The 11,575-nt window shown below is 53.4% G+C and overlaps 1 protein-coding gene across 1 annotated transcript in view; it reads left to right on the top strand.

The window, feature by feature from the left end:
• The first annotated feature begins 460 nt into the window (after positions 1–460).
• Piezo1 (piezo type mechanosensitive ion channel component 1) overlaps positions 461–11,575 on the top strand; it is a 64,934-nt gene continuing 53,819 nt past the window's right edge. The window contains 1 exon segment of the mRNA XM_051169272.1: positions 461–654. Coding sequence (XP_051025229.1) covers positions 591–654 — 64 coding nt within the window. The 5' untranslated portion in view covers positions 461–590.

Genomic DNA, 11,575 nt, shown 5'->3' with positions numbered 1-11,575 from the left:
TGCCAGGGCGGGGGTGGTGGTCAGGAGAGTCAGGTCCTTGGGAATCTTTTTGTACTGCCCCAATCCCAGGTCCCTGCGCCTGGGGCCCCCAGAGAGAAGCGCCCCATAGATACTGTGCGAGTGACTGCAGCATGGGGTCTTGGGGGCGCGCGGATCAGGGTCCCGGGCTCACCCGCACCACCCAGGCGGGGAGGGAGACTGAGTTGGGCAGCTAGGGGTGCCTGGGCGCGCCAGGCCGTCGGGGGGAAGCGCGGAGGCGGGCACTCCGGGAGGGCGGGGGCCGAGCTTATAAAGGCCCGCAGGCGGGAGCCGGGAGAGAGCCGCCCGAGTCGCCATCCCGCCCAGCTCGGCCTCTGCGAGCCACCCTGAGTTCCGCTCGGGGCCGGCTGACACCCCAGCGCGCGCGGGTTCCGGTCGTCGGTATCAGAGGGCGCGGCCGGTCCGAAGACGAGGCCCGCGGGAGGTCGTGGCCGCGGCGCGCCGCACGTGCGGAGACCCGCCCCGAGTGCCATGGCGCGCGGTTTCCTCGGCCCTCGCACCTCCCTTTAGCCACTGCGGCGCGACCCCGGGCGGTCCCCGGGCCACGGGGCATGGAGCCGCACGTGCTGGGCGCCGGGCTCTACTGGCTGTTGCTGCCCTGCACGCTCCTGGCGGGTGAGTGGAGGGCGCAGGCGGGAAGGCTGCGTCCGGGGACCCCTGTGCTGCGCTGCCGGGCCCCGCGAGGGTGCGCCCGGGCGAGCTTCGGCGAGGAGATTCCGCGGGACTCGCGGCCCGGGGCGCCCACATTCCTGAGGCGTGAGCGCGCTGGCGGCCTCCGTGGGCCCGGGCCGGGCACCGAGTGGAAGCACGGCAAGGCAGCGGCGGTCGTCTGAGCCCCAGATAGCGCTGGGCGTCTCCGCGCGGGCTGGGAGGAGAGGCCCCGGCGAGGGGCTCTTAGTGTCTGAGACATAAGGGGAGCGCGAATTTCTCTTTCGTGTTTAAGAAAGAAGAACGGGGGGGGGGGGGTAGTCAAACTTGCATCATGACTTCCTGACCAATCTGGGAGAAGGCGGCGTTCTTCTGCCTGGAACTTTCAAGTCAGTAATGTCCTACGGGCCCTAGGCGCAGCCCCCAGCGTTCTTAGTCCCAGTTCTGAGGGTGTTTGTCCCATGCCTTAGAAAAAGCTGCTGTCTTTCTCCTGCCCTACTTGGTTACCTTCCAGAGGGACTGGGGCACAGGGCGCCCCAGGAGGCTCTGCCTGGCGTCAGATCTGGAGTTCTCCAATCGTGGCATGTGCCCCTTGCTTGCAAAGAGCTTTTCTCCTTTGGTGTCATAGGTGCTGAGCTCCTTTGGGGCTCTCCCAGTCTCACCCAGGGCACTGTGCCCAGCTGCTCACCCCCTTACACCTCCTGAAGCAGTGAGCTCCCCTCGACAGGCGGCGACCTCGACCTCCACTGTCCGATTAAGTTAGCCCACAGAGAGATGGGGCGTTTTGCCTTGTGAAAGTTTGTCTGCCTTGTGGAAATCCATCTGCTGGGCAGAGAGGTGGGGGATTGGCTGTGTATGAGTCCCTCAGTCCCTCCAGGGACGATGTTTGGCTCATCCTGTTTCGGGGATAGCTCTCTTAGGAACAGGCTCTTGGGGTGTCTGTCAGGCAACCTGGGCAGACCCTACTGCGACCTCCAGCCAGGCGAAGTTTTGATTTGTAGAACCGAAATGTGGTGAGGCATGGGGAGGGGGGGAAGTTTTCAAGGCAGGAATCAATGAAAACCATTGAGCTTGGAAAGGAGGGAGGAGCCTGGGGACACTGTCCTCAGCTCAGCCTCCACTTAGGAGAGCCAAGGGCCAGGTCCCACATTGGTGGCCTGTAGACAGGCCAACTGTCAAAATAAGCCGAATGGGTGGATGACAGTGTGGAAGGCTGGAACCCTTACAGAGATAGCCTCAATAGGAGGTGTTTCTCAGGACACCTGAGGTCAGTGCTTGGGGACAAGAAGAGCAGGCCAGGGAAGAGGTGGTCTTTTTGTGTGGGGAGAAAGGCTTCCCCCTCTTCATGGAAGAGGTCCTTTTCCACAGACAGGGGCGGTACTTAAACAAACCTGGCAGACTTTTCTCTGACAGACCAGATGGCGAATGTTTTCACATCATGAAATTCTCTTGATGTTTTTTCCAGCCGTTAAAAAAAAAAAAAAAATGCAAAAACCATTCTTTGCTCGTGGGCAGTGCTGAAATCGACGGTGAGCTCAGGTCCAGCCTGCTGCTAGCCAGAGCTTATGGTCCCCCCCACCCCCACCCTGAGGATCAGTCAGGGATTTGAGGTCCCCTGGCTTTTCAGCTGCACTGTGTGGGTGGCAGGGGAATCTTCCAGTCTGAGTCTGGATAGATGTGAAGGAGGCTTCGCCAGCTCAGGGGTTTCCACCCAGCCTGTGTGTTAGTCACCTGGGGAGCTTTCAAAGGCATATTGATGAGTAATGCTCCTGTCTTTCCTTAGGCCCAAACTGTCCCCCCAATAAAGTTCATTCATGAGAACATACTCAGGCACAGGCCATGCCTACCCTGACACCAAGCCTGGGTGTGGGCTTGGCCATTATTCTGGGGGAGGTGGGCAGGGGGCACAGAGCCAGCCAAGAGCTCTGTGTGGTGACACAGGAGGTGCTGGCATCCTGTTCATTTCTATGGGGCGTAGTCATCACTGAGGGACCTCTTGCTGGAAGTGGAACATTCACCTCACCTCTTGCGAGGGCTCCCTCAACCTCCACCCTCTGAACAGTTTGAGCCCTGTGTTTTGGAAACAAGGCCTTCACAGGTTAGTCATCCTAAAGGCTGGGTGCTGGCTCAGGCCTTCTTGGAGGTTTGAATCATCCTGGGGTGCTCAGCCCCCTTGCCACTCCCCTAACAGGATGACAACCTGAAAAGCCAGGCAAGGTGATGCCTCAGTCTCAAGGGACTAGTGAACAGCCCAGGCCGACTTAGCTGGTGTCCTGGAGACCTAGTGGTCAGGACCCAGGAAGGATGTTTGTGCTAGAGAGAGAAAGGACCAGGTCTCCTGATTCTTGGCCTCGCAGGGGAAGCCAATCAGGAACTTAAAATCCAAGCGAGAGCCTGGTAGTAAGAAAGCTCCCTCACTGAGAAATACCTGTGGTAAGGCAACATGGGCTCTGCTCTCAGGGTGCCCAACACATAGCACGGGCGGCACATCCATGGCAGAGCGGCACCTGGGCTTGACAGACTGCCTCTGAGAAGTGTCGCTGTTAACAGTGGGCATGTGTCTTTCTTCTCATTGTCACCATTTACTGTCCACCTGTGAGGCTGGAGGTGGGAAGGGTATCTAGCTCCCCCCCCCCCCACCGCCCCCAGTTCAGACAGGAACCAATCAACCCTCCCTCAGTGGTCAGATCTGTTGTTGGAGCTTAGGGCCAGAGAGAGCAGTAAGATGGCAAAGCCTTTCCTGCTGCTGGTACTGTAGTCTTGGTAGCCACAGAATGGGTGAGGTCCCACTTCCCCCTGCAGCACTGTGTGTGTGTGTGGACTCCCTGCTGAGCTTCAGTGACTAGGCCTGGCAGAGGGGTGGGATCCTGCCTTATGCTGGGGGTGGGGGGAACGGTGAGTAAGCAGGACAGGGAAGCTACCAGATGGCACTGTGTTTAGGGGAGGAGCTGGAGACCACTTGAGAACTGAGGGAGAATCATGTGTCATGCCATATTCTTATTGCAGGTGGTCCCTAGCAGCCAGGGAGGAATGTCCTGCAGGAGGAAGTGACCTTGCTGGGGTGGGCAGAAATGCTGGCTTCTGATCCTGGCCCCAGGCTGTTTCCTGGGTGGTGTCTCTGCCTGCCTGTGTTGACAGTACTGAGTTCTCTCTCTTACTTTCAGAGTTGGGGAGGGCAAGCCCTTTGACTCCAGGACTGGGCCCTGTGTGAGCCTGTCCCCCTGTGCTTCTGAGACCTCCTTTCAGCTCTGTTACTATTTTAGAAATGTAATTAGATGCTCATTTCTTCATTTGCATTTCACTCTCCTTACTAAAGTTCAGCTTTTACACCTGCCTTCTATCCCACTATGGGTTTTTGAACTCCCTGTCAGAATGCAGCTGTTAGGATTCATGTGTGGTGGCGCATGCCTTTAATCCCAGCACTCAGGAGGCAGAGGCAGGAGGATCTCTGTGAGTTCGAGGGCAGCCTGGTCTACAAAGTGAGTCCTGGATAGCCAAGGCTACACAGAGAAACCCTGTCTTGGGAAAAAAAGAAAAGAAGAATTATTCACACCAGCCAAGGACAATACAGGCAGTAAACTTTAAATCCCTACCCAGATCTAGCCAATGGTCAGAACATTCTCCACAGTTGAGTGGAAAGTGGGATATGACTTTCTCATGTACTCTGGTGCCTCACATTTGGCCATGTCCCCTGGAGGGGGAGACCTGGTGGCACTCAGAGGAAGGACAGCAGGTTACCAAGAAGAGACTTGATACCCTATGAACATATACAGAGGGAGGTAATCCCCCTCAGGAACAGTCATAGGGGAGGGGAATAATGGGAAAATGGGAGGGAGGGAAGAATGGGAGGATACAAGGGATGGGATAACCATTGAGATGTAACAAGAATAAATTAATTAAAAAAAAAGAATTATTCATGGAATTAATTCACAGGCCCAAGATCATATGGATGGAAAGGGACAGCCCTGGGAGGAAATTTCTTTGTCCTCTTTGCTGGCTGGTACCTACTAAGGTCACTGGGAGGACTAGGAGTCTGCTGGGACAGGCTGTAGGTAGAGGCGCTTGTGGGCGAAAGGCAACAGATGGCAGCCAGTCCCTTCATCTTCCTCCGAACTTGCGTGGCCTTTTCTAGGCCTCATCACCTCCCCTGTAAATGGAGCTATAGAAAGCTTTAAGACCACTTCCAGACTCTGATTTCTAGTCCCTGGGCTGTGACTCTCAACACCTGGGCTTGGGGAGGTGACTGGATCAGCTGTCTTTGGAGAAAGGCCAGTCCTTCATCCAACACTTCCTCCTTGGTCTTGGTGGTTGGGTGCCCTTGCGTACTTTCCCATGCGTGCTGTGCAGGGCCAGGAATTGGCCATCAGCGACTAAGGTCAGGGCTCTGGGAACGGAGTACGATGAGGCTTCCTGCCCTGGTTCCTGTCAGCATGAAGGACTCTTCTTCAGAGAGGTAGGGACAAGCCAGGCATGGTGGTGCACACCTTTAATTCCAGCACTTGGGAGGCAGAGGCAGGCGGATCGCTGTGAGTTCAAGCCCTGCCTGGTCTACAAAGTGAGTCCAGGATGGCCAAGGCTACACATAGAAACCCTGTCTCAAAAACAAAAACAAAAACAAAGAGAGGTAGGGACTGGTGCCCTCACTTCCCATGCACGGGACCTGTCTCCAAGAGGGTCTACAGTCCCGTACCCTGCATGGCACACCACGCTGCACACTCAGAGTGCAGCTCCCTGAACCTGAACCCTCCTGGTCATTCATGCGCCCTCTCATCTAGGTCAATGGGACAAAGTACCGGGAAGCAGCCGGGAGCCATGTTCTCGTTCCAGGCCAGTGGCGCCTGGGCATGGGGTGGGCGTGGGAGACGGGACTAGTGGTGGTCATGTAAGAGCAGTCACTCTTCCTGACCAGGCCTGAGGGCACTGTGAGCCCTGCAGGTGTTCATAGGTGGAGAGAGGAGCAAAGGCTGCCGTTACACCCACAAACAGGCTCCCATTAGCTCCCCCTCACAGGGGCCCTGTGATGCCATCCAAAATGGTATTCCCCAGGAACGGCATCCTAGACAGGGCAGCCAAATAGTGCCATCCCAAAGGACTCTCTAGGAATGACCTTCCAAACAGGTCTCTCCAACAATCCTTCAAGTGAGGTATCCCAGGAGCACCTTCCGAAGTCTGTTTCCTTCTCTATCTGGACAGAGCAGTGTCAGTGGACAAGGCACATGAACCAGCTGCCTGGTGCTGAGTGGGCTCTGAAGGCCAAGCTGGCTTAGGTGGCCAAGGAAACCCAGGGTGGGGCTAAGAGCTGCAGGAAGAGGTGGCTGTAGGATGGAGGGAGTTAGCGTGGATGGAGGGAATAGGTAGAAGGTCACTGCACGTTCCAGGGCCCTCTGCCTCCTTAGGAGACCAGCTCGTGCTTGGTGGGTAGTGTGCTGCTAGAACTGGGGGGCCACAGGGGTTGGGAGTCGGGGTGTGGGAGGGAGGCTGAGCAGAGCCTAAGGCTCTCCTCATAGCCAAGTTTTCTTTTCCTTTTTTTTTTTTAAAGATTTATTTATTTATTATGTATACAGTGCCCTGCCTGCATGTGGCCCTGCCCACCAGAAGAGGGCACCAGATCTTGAGCCATCATGTGGTTTCTGGGAATTGAACTCAGAACCTTTGGAAGAGTAGGCAGTGCTCTTAACCTCTGAGCCATCTCTCCAGCCCCTTTTTTTTTTTTTTTTTTTTTTTTTTTTTTGGTTTTTCGAGACAGGGTTTCTCTGTGGAGACTTGCCTGTCCTGGACTCCCTCTGTAGACCAGGCTGGCCCCGAACTCCCGGCGAGCCGCCTGCCTCTGCCTCCCGGGTGCTGGGATTAAAGGCGTGCGCCACCACACCCGGCCAAGTTTTCAATTATAGTTGCTCCCTTATCTGTATGGTACATGCTCCAAGACTCCCGGCTGGAGCTTGTTTTGGTGACCAAAGCCTGAACTCCGGACTACACTGGAGGCTGAGACAGGAAGGTCACAAATTCAAGGCCTATATAGATCACGAACCAGGTGCTGTTTCAAAGTAAAAAGCGGAAAGGGGGGGCTAGTGACGTAGCCCAGTGATAGAAAGATGGCCTGGGATATGTGATATCCTGGGTTCAGTCCCCAGTACCAGGAAAAGCAAAGCAAACAAACAAACAAACAAAAAACCCTGGTGAACCTCTTGTGGTATAGTCAATAAATCACTTTTCCTAAAACAAACAAATACTTATGGTAGATGTTGGAAACCTGACATTGTACCAAACAAACTATGTCGATTGTCACTCTATATACACACCTGTGACCAGATTTAGTTTACATATTAGGCTCAGAGGTTAACCATAGTAGCTAATAATAAGATCTAGTAATTACCATCATATATGGCATTAAAGGCTATTTAAGCCCAGCATCGTGGCACAGCATTTATTCCCAGCACTAGGGAGGCAGAGACAGACAGATCTCTGTGGGTTCTGTGCCAGTCTGCTTCTAGGTTTCAGGGTTTCCGGCCAGCCAGTACTATATAATGAAACACTGTCTTTAAATAAAAAAGGTATTTAAGGGTTTGCAAGATGGCTAACTAGGTAAAGGCTCCCAAAAGTTGCTGCAGTACAAGCACACCACCTCCGTGTATTCACTAATACATAAGTAAAAAAAAAAAAAATTAAAATGTACAAATGCATACTTCCGGAGTTCTTTATTTCATATTTTTGGACTGTGGGTGGATGTAGGAAGGTTGAAAGCTAAGGTCAGCTAAGCACAAATTCTGATTTAACCCTTTGGATTTCTAACACCCCCACCCCTGTTCCCAGGAGGCCTTGATGCTGCCTTAGCTCTTCCTTGTCTCAGCTTTAGTGGCATCTGTTGCATGTGGTCTTCCGCTATAGTCTTGTCACCTCATTGTCTCTTTCCTAGTTGGAACACCCATGGTTGTTTTGGGGCTCCCAGACACAGGAGGAGAACCAGGCAGTGGGGAGGAGGCCTATGTCCTTTCCTTCAGTTGCTCCTAGATTTCCAGTGTCAAGGACACCTCTGTCCTTTCATGTGTTTCTTGGGGCTGGATACCCGATGGGCCCTGTTTCATTTGTGCATAAAGAACACAGATGGTGTCCAGGTAGCCACTCACACTGGCCCCTTGAGGAACTGGCCACCATGGGGAGCTAGCATTGTCTTAGAGGGGACAAGGACAGCTGTCCAGCCAGATCAGCCTCGTGGATGATGTCACATGCCTTAGCCAATATGTACGGCCTCCTGACTCCCTGTAGCCCTCCCAGGAACCCTTTCTGACTGGGGTGAGTCCATTTTTCTGGTATGTTTTAATAGCATAATTATAGGGGGTATTTTTGGTTCTCTCTAACGGGCTGACAGGGTCAGCCACGACTGTTTACCAGGCTGCAATGTGCACGCTATTTTTCTCTGTAAGTATATATAGCTGGGGCCATTTCTTCCCTGGGTTCGGGCTGCTGAGGGACGGTGGCCACTTTGGCCTCCTGTGGTTTCCTTTGCCATTGAATGGGAGCTTAAAATGGGCCCAAAGGAACAGCTGCTGGGCTCTGAGGAGCATGAAGCTGGGCTGGCCTCCTGTCTTAGTTACTGTTCTATTGCTGTGATGCAGCGCCATGACCAAGGCAGCTTAGAAAAGAAAACATTTAATTGGGGGCCTGCTTACAGTTTCAGAGAGTTGGGTGACTGTCGTGGTGGGGAGCACGGCATCAGGCAGGGCTGGGCGCTCAAGCAGTAGCTGAAAGCTTTACTTCTGACCCACCAAGATGGAGCCGAGAACATGAGACTGGGCCTGCTGTGTGGGCTTTTGAAACCTCAGCCCACCCTAAGCAACACACCTCTTCCAGCAAGGCCATGCCTCCTAATCCTTCCTAAAAAGTCCACCAGCTGGGAGCCAAACCTTCAAATACACGAGCCTCTGGGGGCCAGTCTCATTCAAACCATCACCCTTTCCATCCATGCCCCGAACCGTGCCAGGCGGGATACCTGCTCAGCCTGGTAAAGGCCTTTAGAGGATGTGTGTTAGCCCTCCTCCCTGCTGCTTGGTTCTCCTCCTGTGTCTAGGAGCCATCTCCATTCTCCAAGCCTTGGCCATCCTCCCAAAGATGGCTTGAACTGCCAAGGAAGTAAATCCCCAGGCTCTGCACTGAAAGCCTGTTCTTCTTGGGGAGGATGAGGTGTGGGTCCCCCACAAATGGTCTGAAGTGAACCTTGGAGACTACCAGCATAGGGGTTTGTATTCATCTCCTGGAACCCCAAAAACCTGGGGTCTCTGTGCTGACACCTCGCACTCCAGCTCCCAGCAGGTGTGTCTGCCCCTGTGCTGTGGCTCCAGCATGCTCCGGGCCCGCCTGCCCTTTTCTCTCTCTCATGTATTTGATTTCTATGTATGGTTAAAACAGTGTTCAACAGCATTATCCTGACATTATGAGGAGTTTTAATAGGGAAGTGAGGGGAGCTGGAGAGATGGCTCAGCAGCTAAGAGTGTGTACTGCTCTTGCAGGAGACTGATGGTCAGCTCCCAGCACCCACACTGGGACTCTAGGGGCACCTGCACTCATGTGTACCTTCTCCCATCCCCCACACTCTGTAGACTCTGTAGACCAGGCTGGCCTTGAACTCACAGAGATCTGCTTGCCTCTGCTTCCCGAGTACTGGGATAAAAGGCATGTGGCACCACCTCTTGGCCTTGCACATATACACATAGATTAAAAGAAAATAAAGCTGGGCGTGGTGGCGCACGCCTTTAATCCCAGCACTTGGGAAGCAGAGGCAGGTGGATTGACTTGAGTTTGAGGCCAGCCTGGTCTACAAAGCGAGTCCAGGACGCTCAAGGCTACACAGAGAAACCCTGTCTCGAAAAAACAAAAACAAAAAACCAAAAACGCTGGGCATGGTGGCACATGCCTTTAATCCCAGCACTTGTGGGGGGTGTGTGTGGGAGGAGGGGAGGGAGGGAAACGGGCAGGGGGCCAGAGCCAGGCATATCACTGTGAGTTCGAGGTCAGCCTGGCCTACAAAGTAAGTCCAGGACAGCCAAGGATACACAGAGAGACCTTGTCACGAAAAACCAAAAAAAAAAAAAAAAAAAAAAAAAAAAGAAAATCTTCAAAAGGGAAGATGAGGCCATCCACTAGCCTGATGGCTGTTTTTCCTTTTCCTTTTAGCATGTCTGAGGGCTGGTGACAGTAGTGACCCCAGGGCTCCTGTATGTTCTGTGCTGAACTTTGAGCTACTGTATCTGTCCTGGGCAGGGTTTTTGGTGTCCTGTTTGTGAAGGAGTGGATTGGCAGTTTGTCCCAGTTGCCCAAGATGCCTCTGGACAGGTGAGGTCACTCTGTGGGCAGCTGAATACACCCAGTCCTGATTCGCGTCCTGTTACCCATATCACCTATGGTGAGATGGTCACATGCAACCTTACAGAGGCCATCCAGGCTGTGGCCCATTGCCCGGCCCTGGCCTCTGCCTGCGAGTGGGGCCAGGACCGTTTTCCTCCCTCTCTTGTAGTCTAGCTACCTCGAGTGGCCAGTCTCTTCTGTGCATGGTTTCTTCCAGCTCCGTGGGGATCTAGTTGCTCGCTCTCTCCTGCCTGTGCTGCTGAGGCCAGTGGCACCCACAGCTGTCCCTGCCTTCCCAGGCACATGCCAGTGTCCTTGTCTCCAAGTAACCCCAAGAGCTGCATCACCCACTGTGAGAGCCTTGGACCTTTGACTTTCCTGTCACACCTACCTCCCTGTGCCATCAAGTGGGAGAGTAGCTTCTGAGTTGGCAAGTCCCTATTTCTTTAAAATCCTTTTTTGGGGGCTGGAGAGATGGCTCAGAGGTTAAGAGCATTGACTGCTCTTCCAGAGGTCCTGAGTTCAATTCTCAGCAACCACAGGGTGGTTCATAACCATCTATAATGTGACCTGATGCTTTCTTCTGGCCTGCAAGCATACATGGTGGGGCACGGCATACGTAATAAATTTCAACACCCCCTCCTTTTTAAATTTTTGTTTTGTTTTTTGAGACAGGGTTTCTCTGTATAGCCTTGGCTGTCCTGGACTCGCTTTGTAAACTAGGCTGGCCTCGAGCTCACAGCGATCCCCCTGCCTCTGCCTCCTGAGTGCTGGGATTAAAGGTGTGTGCTACCATGCCAGGCTAAAAACCTTAAAAAAAAAAAAAAAAAAAAAGATTGATTTATTATTATTACATATACAGTGCTCTGGCTGCATGTACACCTGCAGGCCAGAAGAGGGCATCAGATCTCATTATAGATGGTTGTGAGCCACCATGTGGTTGCTGGGAATTGAACTCAGGACCTCTGGAGGAGCAGACAGTGCTCTTAACTGCTGAGCCATCTCTCTAGCCCGTAAAAGATTTCATTTTTGTGTTTGGATGTGCATGTGTGTACACGTTCATGTGTGAGCGTGTGCGTGTGCTATGGTGCATATGTGGAGGTCAGAGGATAAGCTCAGATACTGGTCCTTGCCTTCTACCTTGTTTGCCGTTGTGCTGTGTCTTCCAAGCTAGCTGCCTCGTGGGCTTCTGGAGGATTCTCCTGTCTCTGCCTCTCATCTGACCATAGGAGTGTTGGGGTCACAGACACAAGTCACAGTTTACATGGGTTCCAGGGATATCACTCAGGCTGTCAGACTTTCACCAAGTCTCCCCAGCCCACGTAGCCTGGTGGTTGGTTGGTTGGTTGGTTTTGTTTTTTTTTTTTTTTTTTGAGGCAGGGTTTCCTTGTGTAACAGAGCCCTGGCTGTCCTGGACTCCAACTCACAGCGATCCACCTGCCTCTGCCTCCCGAGTGCTGAGATTAAAGGCATGCGTCACCACGCCTGGTTATAGCCTTGTGTTTTTGTTTAGGGTTTGTTTTGTCTTTTGTTTTTTGAGCCAGGGTTT

The sequence above is a fragment of the Acomys russatus genome, chromosome 26, assembly GCF_903995435.1.
Source record: "Acomys russatus chromosome 26, mAcoRus1.1, whole genome shotgun sequence".
Lineage (NCBI taxonomy): Eukaryota > Metazoa > Chordata > Mammalia > Rodentia > Muridae > Acomys > Acomys russatus.
The sequence above is the reverse complement of the archived record's forward strand: the minus strand, read 5'-3'. Positions and strand labels throughout refer to the sequence as shown.